Source organism: Neocloeon triangulifer, unplaced genomic scaffold (genome assembly GCF_031216515.1).
Source record: "Neocloeon triangulifer isolate White Clay Creek 2 clone unplaced genomic scaffold, ASM3121651v1 ptg000003l, whole genome shotgun sequence".
NCBI classification, from domain to species: Eukaryota; Metazoa; Arthropoda; class Insecta; order Ephemeroptera; family Baetidae; genus Neocloeon; species Neocloeon triangulifer.
In genome coordinates, this window is record NW_026775546.1 from 1,036,520 (window position 1) to 1,050,851 (window position 14,332).

At 35.5% G+C, this 14,332-nt stretch overlaps 1 protein-coding gene across 4 annotated transcripts in view; it reads right to left on the bottom strand.

The window, feature by feature from the left end:
- Positions 1–1,055: 1,055 nt before the first annotated feature.
- LOC132205935 (ecdysone-induced protein 74EF-like) overlaps positions 1,056–14,332 on the bottom strand; it is a 75,235-nt gene continuing 61,958 nt past the window's right edge. For all 4 annotated transcript variants that reach the window (XM_059635328.1, XM_059635327.1, XM_059635330.1 and 1 more), the window contains 6 exons: positions 9,572–9,769; positions 8,892–8,996; positions 8,461–8,604; positions 3,929–4,249; positions 3,597–3,789; positions 1,056–3,333 (listed from right to left, as the gene is read on the bottom strand). In XM_059635328.1, coding sequence (XP_059491311.1) covers positions 3,225–3,333; positions 3,597–3,789; positions 3,929–4,249; positions 8,461–8,604; positions 8,892–8,996; positions 9,572–9,769 — 1,070 coding nt within the window. In that variant the 3' untranslated portion in view covers positions 1,056–3,224. The remainder of the gene's footprint in view (positions 3,334–3,596; positions 3,790–3,928; positions 4,250–8,460; positions 8,605–8,891; positions 8,997–9,571; positions 9,770–14,332) is intronic.

Sequence of the window (14,332 nt, forward strand, 5' to 3'; positions counted from 1 at the left end):
CGAAGGAGTCATTGTGATTTCAATGGAACGGCCTAGGAAAGCAATCCAAGCAAAGTTAGCAAAATCTGAAATGACAAATTCGAATGCAAGAAAAGTAAGCAAAATCTAATTTTCTAAATTGGCTAGGCTACCAATTCAAGCAAATTATGCAACAGCAAATTTTAATAAATGGGCTGGGCTATACCAATGCCAGCAACTTTCTCGACATCCAATATAATTCTCACAAACATTCTCACTCAGAAACTAAGTTACGGCGGCTCAGAAATATTTAAACAGAAAAATGTTTGAAAAATCACGCTTTTTGCACTTTAAAATTTTTCAATTTTTTGTCAATTAAACCAAAAAACCATCATCTGTTTAGTTTCGGATATAACCTAAAATATCACCCTCGACAAGATGACTATTTCATGATTAACTTTAATTTGGGGATAACCTTTAATTTTGAGGTCAAATGTCACAAGGTAAACATAGATGTCCTTCGAAATTTTACGATTTTGCATCCAACAGCAACGTTTTAGAGGGCAACGAGACTAATTATGAACAATATCTTGGATTTTTCTTCTATGTTCACGGGAAGCCGACATACAGCCTTTTTTAATTTTCCAAATTTCAAATCCAAATTTTAACTTACCGTGAAACCTGTAAATTTAGAGATAAATGGGGTAATACTGCATCTTTTTGAAAACCTCTTGAAATGCTCTGTATGGTCCTAGAACATGGTTTTAAGATCCGATTATCCCCGTCAAAAAATTGAATTTTTGAAATATTCGTGGCGAAAAATTAATCATTTTTCTGTTGTTTTGTCCAAATGAAAATCGGTATCCAATTATTATTTCGGTGCATGTCATCTTTGCGAGCGAAAAAATTTTCATTCGGTCAATATCATCTGGCGACCCATATTAATAGGTATGAACAATTTATAACAGTGAATGTTCAATGTCTCCAAACCGGAATCAGGAACTTTGGCAGGGGAGAAAAAGAGATTTAATGTACATTATAAAATTAAAAAAAGGTTTGTTACATTTTTTTTTTTTTTTAATAAAAGTTTGTATTAATTTGAGCAGATACAACTGACTATTTTATTTTTGTATTCTCATCGAAGTCCAAAACATTACAATCAATTCTCAAAAGATTTTATACAAATAAACAACAGCGTAATCACAAATTTCAATTTCACCATGTAATTGTAACACCGTGTAAGTACAACCTGCTTGAAAAACACAGATGCAATTATATTATCAATTAATACACCGTGTCTAAATGTGTGAATTTGTTTGAATGAATACAATTCCCCCCAAAAAATGTGGTTTTGATTCTCCCGACTCGAAGACGAGAGACTAATTTCTTTTGACGATTGCGTGGTCCCTCAACAAGATTTGTTTTTATTTTGGTTGAAAATAGAGCAATAAATTCAATTGCTCTAATTAACTTAAACGGAAGAAACAATCAATTGCATTGTCCACTTACTGTACTGTCATGGGATAATGGAAAATCTTTAAATGTTTAAACATCGCTTTATTCACTGCTCTGATATTATTTTTCTGTTGCAACAGCCAATTTGTCAATTTCTAACATTATCTCTGGAATTTGCTTCCTTTGACAAATATAAATAAATATATAATATACGCTCTTTCCATTTTACTGTGTTTTTTATTTCTCGTTTTTTTTTTTAATTCTTACATTTTTCATTCCAATTTGTAGTCAACACCTCAATAAAAAATCTCTCTTCGATTTTATACAATTTTTACATAATAAATCATTAACCTCTAATTTATTTAAAAAATACAAACTCTCTGTACAATGTATCACTTTGTGTTTTAACTTTTGCTGCTAATTGTATATTTTTTTTTATGTACAACTTTTTGGACCGCATAATTTGTTTCCCTTCCATTTATATATCAATCTTTTTCTTGCTTTTTTGTCTCTCCTTTTTTACTCCCTTCTTTAATATTACCTGAGATCGACTTTCCCGTACTAAAACCTCAATTTTAAGAGCAGCAATTCTCTTTGCCAAAAGTATTTAGAAAAAAAAATTATGTCAACTGATATTCATCCTTGAAAAATGTTAATTCCCGCATCTCAGATTTGTATAATTGTGTGTGTCGGAAAGGTTTCATTTTGATTCAAAACATTATCTCTGTCTTCCTATATGTGAACAGGAAAGTCACCAATTCTCTTTCTTTTAAGTAGAACGGACCGAAAATTTCCACTTCCAAAAATACATGATTAAATTGTATCAAACATCAACAATGTACGTCAGACGGCTCATGAATAATAATATATGTAATCCAACAGTTGGCCAGAAAATTACACCGTTACATTCTATTAGATGTGTACAGATTTAAATTTTTTTTATGTTCTTAGTACAGTTTGAGAGAGATAGAGAGATGCATTTGTGCTTACACCCTACTTAACAACTAATTGTTATAATACACAATAATAGATTTTACCTCTCTGCTTTGTTTTTATCAAAGAAGATGCTCTACAATCAAAACATTAATCCAGAAATTTGCTCTAGTTGGACATTAAAGGGTTCAGTTGCTCTGCAGTGGTGGATTCTCGGAGGAGTTTGTTTCCCGTTTCAATATTCATCTCACAGAGGAGCAACGAACATTTTCCCATCGACCACTCGCCCCAGAAAATAAAATAAAATTCAAGTGTTCCGGACGCATTCACGCGGAAAAGTTTGTTTGTTTGTTTGTTAGCTGTTCATCAATTACACGAGTTAATTAAAAGTAGCCCCACCCTGGTTTTAATTTAATATAGCTATCGTAATTGTGCATAAAAATATACATAGGTATGCTATCGTAGAAACTTTTGTTAATATCTTTTGATGCAACATGATTTTATCACCGACGCGCTTGTGAGCAAGCAGATTTTTTCCACATATCTGTAAAAACCGGCATTGGAAAATTTTTCTCGTAGAGTGGACGTCTAAAGTGGCTGATGAAAAGATGAAAAAATTGAACAGCGACACGGCGGTTATAGAGAGCAGCATTTTTACTTTGCTAGAGCGGACACTAATTCCAATATCAGCGGGGCATCTCTTCTTGGAAAAAAATTATCCACACGGATTGGGAGCTTCTACTGTGTCCTTCTTCTATTTTGCTAACAGGGGGTGTTTGATATATTTATATTGTCTTCTTGCTTTAATTGTGGTTTTCTCACTCGGGGGAGTCTATTTGCACACACACATTCTCAGCAACTGTTAAGAGGTCAATTGTTTAAACACCACTGCAGTCTATTTCGATGATGTCGCGGGGCACGTCGACAAATTGGTAGACCAGTCTTTGGCCGTCCACCTTGGCGAGGATGCCTCGTTGGTAGTAATATCTGCAAGTATTTAAAATATAAATTAATATTTTTTATATGAACATTGTACATGAGTTTATAAATCATTTAAATAATAAAATATTAAGAATTTTGAAAAGTTAAAAAAGTGATCCATTTTTACAGTTAATTATAATCTTTTAATGTGTAAAATTTAAATCTAAATTGGACCCAAACTGGAGAAACTTTTTATAGGTCAGCTTTTATTAAAATTGTGGATTACATTAAATACTTTTTTTTATAGAATTTAAATTCTTAATTCTCACCTTAGTGCTCGTCCCATTGTTTCGTAATTCATGTCTGGCTTATTCTTGTGTTGGCCCCAGAGGCGTGAGACGGCTTTTGAGTCGACCAATTTGAAGACACCACGCTCTCTATTTGTCCACTTGATGTATCTCGGACAGTATTCACGGTCCTGGAGGAGCTTGAGCAGGAATTCCCACAGATAGGTAGTTGAACCTGAAAATCAGTCCGAGTTTGAAATTGTTCTCAGCAAGTTCTTGTTTATAATCTTAACAAGAAAAGTGAACTTTGGTTCGGAATAAAATTTTAAACAAAATTTGAATTTGATGGGAATAAGAATAAACTAAATTGGCACCTTCTCTACTTTTCCTCTTGACGGTGGCGTCGCCTGGCATTCCGGTGCCGGGGCCTCTCGGTTTCTTCAGCTTCTTCTTGGCCTTGGCGTGGAAGCCGAGATTCAATAGGTAGTGGTCTCCGTTGGGCGAGGTCGCCCCCTGGCCGCCCTGCAGCGCGCCGCCCAGCGGTGAGTGCTGCTGCTTGACCATCGAGGCCTGGCCTAGGTGCATTGGTGGTGACGTTGACGCCATCATGCTGTTGTACGAGCCGAGTCCCAGGTAGCTGGGGTGCTGCTGCTGGTGCATGTAACTGGACGAAGTGCTTCCATACAAATCAGCAACTGCAAAATCAGAATAATTAATTAGCAATTTGTTTTGTAAAAATTTCAATTCATTTCCATATTGTTACAGTGCTTGGATTTTAAATATTAATCAAAATTGCAAAAAAAAAGTGTATAATGATCGACTTTTACAATTTAAAATGACTAAATTTCTCTTTTGTGCATATTTTACAGCGTGCATGAATTTTATGTGCTGAACTGCATGTAATTGAATAATTCTAAGAATTAATTTATTTGTTTTCAATGTATTTGATTATATTATCCAGATCATTTGTATATATTTCTATCTAAATGGAATAAATTTAAAACCATTTGAATTAAAGCAATCTCTAGATTTTAAATACAAGTTTTTATTTTTTAAATAAATCTTCAAAATATTTTTTTTATATAAAAAAGGCAAATATTTTAACGTTATCAACCCTCTTGTACAACAAAACATGGCAACCGAGGCGGCGATGAATTGCAGTTTCAAAACAACACACCATGAATATGCTGATAATTTAATGAGCATTGCGTGTTACTCTGCTCAAAAGTTTGCCGAGACTTAATATTCTCTGACGTCAAGAAAAGGGACAACCAAAACGAATGCACGCTCGTCATTTGCAAATAACTCGGGTACAGCCCGGTGTGGGAATCCAGTTGATGGACGAGTATTTATTTATAAATAACACACCAAGTCGCCGCGTGTAATTGAGTTTGATACTATTATTTTCGGACTTTCCTTGTACGGTTTCCTGCCAGCGATTTTCGTCGGCGAGTTTCTTGCTCGCAGGGCATTAGAAATTCAGCATCCGTTTCTTTTTCGTCCGCGCTTTGCTTCTTCTTTCTTTCGACCCAAAAGCGAAAGCACACAGAGAATGAAAAGTCAGTTGAGCAAGCGACCTGGATACGCGCAGCATTAAAATTAAATTTGGTATTAAGTAGGCTGAGGAAGTGAAAATGACGAACGAGAGGAGAAAGACAGAGAAGCGTGTTGCGCCTGCTTGGCTGCGGCTCTCTCGTTTCACTATCATTCTTTCCTGCTTTCCACCTGTCTCAATTAATCCCGAATTAAGTTTGCTGGCGCGCACAGAATCACAAGCGCACACCAAAGCCTAATTGTGACAAAAAAACGAGAGAAAATTGTGCAAGTAATGAGAAATTTCATTTACTGAACTGCTGATTTTTTATTAGAACTTTATTCAACTCCAAACTTTTAAACATGAAATTAAAATTTGATTAAAAAATTAATAAAAAATGTATTATTTAAATTAATATATTATTTTTAATCTATTACTTTCATGAATACAAGTTATTAACCCAAAATAGCAACAGCACACAACATCCTAACGCCGTTATCGGCTTGAGAAACCGAGTAAAGTATCACAATTAACTCAGTTTAATTACTAAAACACATAATCACATTTAACTTATCGTTATATAAATTATTGTTCCATTTAACTTAATTTTTCATATTATGGTATATTAATATTTATAAATTAATAAATATGTTATTTAAAGCATTTTATTATAATATTAATATTTAAAATGATAGTTAATTGCTAATACCTTTCAAGCAAATTAACTTCTCCCATTAAAAAATTAATGAATTGAAATAACTATAAAAACAAATAATAATATTCATGTTTATTTAACACCGTCACATCTTCATGAAAAACGAAATAGATCAATGTTGTGGTTTTTTCTGTCAGCCTTAACCCTTTATAGGAGATGCAAAGGCACTATAATTATGAAAAAAAATTAGCTGGAATTTAATTAAAAATTAAAAGGTCAGAAAGAGAAACAAAATTGAGTAAAAAAATTGTTGAATCTGTTTGGAAATTATTCATATTCGACTAAATTTTGAAGGAGCCGAAGAAGAGGAGGAGCGAAATTTCATCTTGATGGTCTTCTTTTTCTCGTGCATGCCCAAACAGGAAGTGTGATTTTTTACACGATCCGCAGCGAGAGATGATGTGTGTGCTCTTGTTTGGATAAATAATAAAGTTAAATGGTGTTGTGGTGGTTGGTTGGTCGGACGGTCGCTTGCTTACTTGCTCGCTGGGCTGTCTGTTTCTTTTTTTCAGCGCGCCGCACAGTCCCTGCCCACTATAATACACGGCGAGAGCGCACATAATATAATATCAAGCAAGACTCGCTTGTATTCTCGTCGGCCTTGAGACACACAGGCGGGTCACTCACTTTGAAATAGAGCTCAAAAAAGTGTATCTGCTCCAGCCAGCCAGCGAGCAAGAGCAGCCCTTTCCTGCGCTATCAGCCTGACGGGGACGAAAACAGAAGAGACCGACGCGCGCACTTGGAAAAATAAGCTTTTGTTTACTACGTACAAGAGAGATGTGCACGAAAAAATAATAAGCAAACATCCGGAGGAAAAGTTGTTTTAACCAAAGGGGCTGAAAGTTTACTTTCCGAAAAGCGAAATTCCCCAATTGAGTCAAATCCTGACTGATTCAAATCATTTACTAAGAATTGAAGAAATCTGATAAAGGAAAAAGAAAATCCAGATTTTTTTTTATTTGATTTAAACTTTCAGAGTTATTTTAAGTTAACCGAGGCTCACTGCGGTGAATGTGGTCTTTTTGATCTTGAATGTTTTAGCATTCATGCTAGTGGTGGTGCCATTTCATCCAATAATTCATTTTTTTTTTTTTTTTTTCAAATAAATTGTTTTCAACAATTGAATGTTATAAATGTGATGTAGCAATTTGGACAAATAAACAATAATAATAATTTTTACCATTTAACTAAAATAAATTGTATTCTTATGGATATTCCAATTTTTTTTTTTAAATTTATCAACAACTAATTTATTATTATTATTTTTTTTTCAGAAGCAATGGTTTTTCCGGGTTTTTCAAATGTATTTATTTTCATTTGAATAATAAAATAAACACCACATGTTGACTGTAATCCATAAAAACTGTCACTCCCCCAACCCTTATGTTGACTTTCTTTTCTTCTCTCGGTGCATCTGCACGTTTGCTCCCATTGTTATAATGAAACCTTCCTACATACAACACCACCACCGCAAGAATTCACACATTGTTGCTGTCTGCATTCAAGAGGCACAGCAAGTTCGCGGCTCAAAAGTGAAAACTACTTCTCTTCTCCTCTCCCATTCTCTTCTTCTCGCTCGCGCGCAGACCTAACCTTGACTTCTTCCTGTCTAGCACAGAGAGTATGCAAGAGAGAAAGAAAGAATACCTGCGCCTCTCCTGCCTGATTTTTACCTGGTCCCTCTGACAGGTATATTCAAAAAATTTAATTAGATTAATGCGCTTCCTTTCTCCTCGATGGGGAGGGAGATGCACCCGGATCAAATAATAAAAGGAAAAAAGGGGAGCAAAACGTTAACCCTTTCTTTTATAATGACTACCCTGTCTAAAGAATGGTAAATTATATAAATTATTTATAAGATAAGAAATTGAGAGAAAGTTGGTGGTTAAATATAAGGGTGCGCAGTCATAATTTGGAGAAGCTCAAAAATTAAATCTATTTTTATTACAATTTGTTGCAATATTCTTATTCATTTATTTGCAAATAAACCACTTTATGAGGATGAAATTTCAGTTTTTTTTTAGCGCGGTCTCCGTTTTCCTCCGAGAATGCAGCATCATTGGCGCGCGGCCAGCAAATTAAACGCCGCATATTACTTCGTCTCTTTTTCGTTCCCGCCGTGAAATCAGCGCACCGCGCTTTTGTGGATGGAGTGCCTTCCTTCTTGCTCGCTGCGCGCACTCGCCATGCTCAGCGTTGGGTTAACGACATAGTGACTTTACCAAGGTCAGGTGCAAATCTAAAAGAGGACTCCTCTCGCGTGCAAACCCGAGACGCATGCGTCGCCGCGGCCGGCCGAATATAATGAGGAACGAGCGCGGCCGCCGCCGCCACCCACTTAACAACCCTCGTCAACCCTGGTGACGGCGTGTGCCCCCCGGCGACCGTGAATTGGCCCCATTAGCGCCACCCTTTCCGCCCCCGGCGGGGGTTGTTTTCGTTTCACATGTGCAATTGTCTCCGCCGAGGGGTGCTCTTGAATTGCCAACTTAATTTCAAAATTATTGCCCTTCACCTTGACTGAAGGGGTATTTTTTTCCTTATTCTAATTTCCTACTCGGAATTATATAATTGCAAAAAATTCGCTGAATTTGTTTTTAATAAATTGGAATCCAAGCACTGAATTTTTTAAATTGAAATGAAATATCACTCACCATTACTGGAAGGTTGCCTAGGGTTGTAATAGGCATGCTGAGGCAAGTGTGAGGGCGGTGATAAATGCTGGTAATAAGGGTTGTGCTGCTGCAGGAGCTGGTGCTGCTGCTGCTGGACAAGAGCGTTTTCACCTGCGGCACCACCTTAAAGTGAATTTAATCATGTTATTCAAAATCAATTTCCCTAATTTTTGACAAAATTCTTAAGTGAAGCTAATTTATTCAGGTAACCAAGAAAAGAGAGGCTATAATTTGCAGATTAATTCCTTCATCAAATACTGAAGCTAATTGGCACTTGACAGAAAGTTGATAACAGGAAAATTTAACTAAATCTTTCAAATTATTCATGCTGGAGAAGAAACATAAGCCTATTTAATGGAAGATCCTTAATTAAGTAAATAATAAATACATATAAATTTAAATATACTCACTGTTAACTGGGAGCTGCAGACGAGCTCTCAATTCATCTGTGTGTCCACTGCTGCTACTATCCACATCAGACACTCCACTATCAGCAGGTGAAGGAGGGAGGGAACCTGGAAAAATACAGAAGTTTAAAATATTTTTTTTTCAAATATAATAATTATTTAAAATAACATTTTAACAATAAATTGTTTTGTAAAAAACATAATTTACAAGCTTTTAATTTGTGTTAAATAGATTTTACGTTGCTATATTTAAGTTTTGTTTACTAAAATTTTTTTTAAGTTAACTTATTTATTTTTATTGGCTGACAGCAAAATCAGTTAATAAAAAATAATATTGTATTTATTTTCGTATATCAACATATTTGTTGTTGGTTTTAAAAATATTTTAAACATTATTTTAAGTTAATTTGCTCTACGATGAAGTATTCCTCAACAATACATTATCACGTTTCCTTTACTTTTTGTTCAACTTTGAGCAACTTTTTCCCGATTGAAGATTGCGCGTTTATCATTGAGATTAGGCCGGACGGCGAATATTGGGACGCTGTTATCGCAAGAGTGTAGCTCTCTCTCTACTCATAGAAGCCTTGATTGTATTGATTTTCCCCGGTCGTTGGCTAAAGTAATTAACTTGTTCCGCACACGCACTACACTCTTGACGAGAGCAAATTTGCCTAACATACCAGTTGAACTGGTGCTGAAGCCGGCGGCTCGGTGGGGGTGCTGCAGGCTGCTCGGCTGCAGGCTGAGAATGTTGTGAAGAAGGGCGGATGGCGGCTGCTTCAGCTGCGGGGGCGGCAGGGAGGCGACGGAGGCGGCTGGGCCGTCGTCGTCCGTGTCCGAGTCGTCGCCGGCCAAGAGCGATCCGTGCGTTGTGTCCACTGAAACAAAAATTATACACAAATTGAAATTCATATTCTATTAAAATAAAAATTAACTTATTCAAAGTTTTGAAAATTGTATGAATCAGATAATTAAAAATAAACAATTTTTTAATAAAAAATTTAAACGTCTTTCTGTTTTAGAAAGATTTTGACCTTGACTGAAATGTACAAGAAGAGATGGAGTTGGTCAAAGTGCACAAATTCTCCAACAGAACACTGACTATAAATTATTTATGAGCTGATTATGCAGCATAATAGTCCGGCATCTCGCAATAACATCATTTTTTTTGTCTCCTTTAGCAGAATAATTAAAAAAAAAATATCACCACGTTGCATTTGTTCCTCTAGATTGACTCTAATAAAATTTGCTATAATTCAAAGAAAAAATTCCAATAATGGCTCGGAAGTAAAGTTTCTTGAATGAAATTCCTATACTCTCGCGATCTTAACAACTGGATTTTTCTTTTTAATGGGGAAAAATCACAATAATTCCGCATTCCACCGACTTCATTAAAAATATTATTGTTTTTTCTATCTCCAGATGAAAACTTTCTTATATTTCTTTCTTTCTCTCATTCATGCTTTTACTCGGTCGTCTGCCAAGCGGAATGCGCGCCGCCCGACCAGGAACTGAAGTAGTGCATGATAATGACGGCAGCTGTGCCACTATGTGTGTGCGTACCTGACTAACATTCTCATTTTCGTTGTTTCTCTTTCGTTTGTATGAGAAGAGCGTGTGATGCCTGGCATTTTACTTATGTATTTACGCGTGTGTTCCAGTGCAAGGAGCAGAGGAGGAAATGAAAAAAATTGCATGCTCTGTTTCGTCTGCAGTGAGATTCGTCCAAGGTTCTCGTTTTTGCTTGAAAATGAAACTTTTGGTGACTTTCGTTTTGCCCTGGAATTTACTTTTAAATGCCAGAAAAACATTTAATTTTGTCAATCGTGATTTGGTCTCAAAACCAACATGTTAATTGACTGTGCCCTAAATTGAACCTTGTTTTTATTTGTCAGGCCAAGATAAAATATCTTATCGGCCTGTGCCTTTTTTTGAGCTTGTGGAGGGCAAGCTCAAATTTTATATTTTAATTTATGTGGAAAGTAATTAAAATAAAATATTTAATTTCAGGAAATAACAGGCAAATAACTATTTTTTAAATATTTATATAAAAATCTAAAAATTTCAACTACCAAATTCCAGTGTATTAATTTTTAATTAAAATATTTTCCAGAATTGAAAATTAATCGTTATTTTTTATTTGTATAGGGAATTAATTATGGTTTTTAATATATTAAACAAGAATGCAATTAAAAAAATAATAAAAAACGAGACAAGTGCAGCTTTGCAATAAGAAATACTATCCAGCGCAGCGTTGTGTTAGGACATGCGGTGCATGTCACATATTATCGTCGTACACAAGCAGTCTGTGTGTGATGTTCCTTGACCCACATTTCAGAATGCATTTATATACCTGCCGTCTATGGCTGCGAGCTCTTTTGCTTTCCATTTTTCCTCCTCGCTCTCAGGCGTATATAAAAAAACGCGCCTTTTGTTCACCTGTGCAAGTGCAGGCGGGCCCTGATTCATCTCTCTTTCCTTAAGCAGTAACTAGTTTTGCTCAAGTGACCATTGTTGCGGGGAAATTTTTGGTCTTGAAATTTCAACTGCTTTCGATTGAGTTTTCACTTGGAGGAAAAAATACCATTAAGTCAGATTAAGATTTAAAAGAGGAGTAAATGAAATGCCAGCTTTAATTCATATAAATTTTAAAGCCAAAGTCCCGCTGAATTTGAATTTATTCTGTGAGATATAAAATAAAAATGTTTGATAGTAAAATTAAATGCTGATTTTTAAGGAAATACTTTAAAAAATTGATTTAAAAAATTTAAATTAAATCGTACACAAAAAATTAGATCAGCTGTCGCTCCGAATAAATTTCTCTTTCTTTGCCCGCGACAAACATCACTTGCGGCGCGAAAAGCCTACTTTTGACGGCGGCAAGCCAGGAAAACGCGGCGGAATGATAATGAGCAAAGCGAAATTGCGGTGACCAATTAATCGAGACGAAAGTAGTTTGTTGTTTCGGTTAAGAGAGAAGAGCGATTATTTGTTTGTTGTTCGGTGATCTGGTTTCCCAGAAACGCCGTGCACTCTCATCTGACTAAAAATATATACAGAGTGAAAGAGGAGCGAGCAGATGAATGACGTGAAAGCAGAGCAAAAAAGTCACGGGCTTTGGCCAAATCTCAAAACAAGAGAGCGAGAAGGACAATTGATTGAAAAATGTCAGTAAAAAAGAAGGAGGATGTCTATAGATATGTTAAATATTCAAAACTCTGACTGAGCTGGTTTGTGAAAAAAAGGAAAAAGGCTAATTTTTGTACATTGTAAAGGATTTTTTCCAAATTCGACGATTTTAATTGAAAATTTAGGTATATTATGGTTGAGATTTTAGAAAAAAGTAATTTTCTAATTATATTTTGTTAGTTTTTTTAAATTTAACTGCATCTTTAGGATTAAAACATTTAAAAATTTACAATTTTATTTATGAATATTATTTAAAAATTCTTTATTCACTCTATCTTGAAACTGAAATTGTAATTCGAGAATAATCCAAACTGATCAAATCTTCTTTTCGTGGTGAAGAAACAATTGAAATTCATCATTAGCACTGACTTGTTTCATTTATAAATCTCATTTTTTATATTTCATCACATAGGTTCGTAATTAAATTGCCGATCAAATGTGCTTAAATGCACGCGAGTGGCTTCACTTATTGAATTGGCGAGCGTCTTTGCGAAAAGAAAAAAAATAATATTTCTTTGTCGAAATCGGCGGCTCGGAAAAATGTCGCAAGGCGCGTCCGAGTGTGCGGGCGAGAAGCGTACAAAATGCAGACAAGCACATTACGATTGCCGCTCACTTCTACGACATCGCATCACACACACAAATTTTGTAATCAGGCCAGCGCGCGGCGAGAAATAGGTCTCGACGAGGAAAGACGGCGGCGGCGGCGGCGGAGCAAAGTGAGAGCGCGAGTAGCACCACTCGTAATCATGCACATATAATGTATAGGCCAAGTCTAATGTAAGCAAAAGCTCTCGGCGGCCGCGCCGAGGAAGTGACGCAAACGGCAGAGCACGCAATGAATTGGATCTAATTGGGAAATTCACGTGTGCACAGCTCTCGAAGATTTCGCCCTTCGTCGCGCGTGGGAGTTGCTCTTGGATTATAATTTATCTCTCCGAGATGAGCCACGCGTTTGACCGCGATTTAAAAAGAACTTGAGGACCAAATATTTTATTTCTTTCCCGATTATTTTTAAAAATAGAAAGGGACAAATAGTTATGTAAAGAATTTTCACAATTCTTTTTGAGGTTTGCTTAGGAAATTGAGTTTGTCAATGGGGTCTTCCGTATATAAACAAACACATCATCAGAACAACGTTATCATCATTGGAAAGGTCATCGAAAAGTGGTTCGTTTTATGACCGAAAACAAGTATCCAATTTAAGAATAAATTAGGCAACCTGATTAGCCAAGGATATAAAATCTCCTAAAAAATATCAGCTTCTAATTTTTTTGTGATTTCGCAGTAAATAATTGTGCTGTTTGAAATCCCCTAATAATATATAAATTTAAATTATACTTTTTAAGTTTTAAAATTGAAATATAATGTTAAACCTTTAAATTATATTGTAATTTAAATTTCAAAATTAATTACAATTTTGAAAACCTATTTAATAAAATATGATGTACGCTAAATTTTGTATCCTGATTGAGCAAATAAATATTTAATTTCTTTTTCTAAGATTCTATTTTGTTCAGTTTCATTAATTAATATGAAGTATTTTTTTGCATATATATCAAATTTACATTGTTACATTCTGGTTACATTTGCTAAACTTGAATAGCTTTGTGTGTCTAGGCCCGACATGCGAAAATCGAAGGCGAAACCAGGCATCGGCGGGTGTGCACAAAAGTGTGCAATTGTTGTCTCGAGACGACGAAATAAAGAGCGGAACTTTCGTGGTTTAATAATTCCATGCCAAGGTTGCTCACTGCGATATTGCATTTTCCCGTGCGAAACGCTTTCTACTTTGCGGATCACAATAAACATCAACAATGGAGCCGCAACCTGCGACCTCCGCGGATGCAGCTTTTGGAAAAAGACACTATTCCAGTGTCGTGCGGAATTTCCTTATGCAAGAGATTCCTGTTTTGGAAAGAAAACTGCGCCCTAATTTTATTTATAAAAAAAATTGTCGGCCTGATAAGTGGCCGCGGGCTGGTGGTATATTTATTATGATAATTGGTGTTGCAAGTCGACGAGATAAAAATGGTTTGTGAGAAATATTGGCGCAATGAGAGAGTGAGATAATTTTAGTACTTATTTTGTGACAAATGAATAACATTGGCTGATAAACCACACAATCGGCGTTTTCGTTTTTGAATAAGACACAACTCGAGATAAGAATTTTTTTCGCGTTAAATAATTAATAATCGAACCCATCATTATCTTTAATCAAGAGACGAAAGAGAAAGAAATCAAGTGTTTAT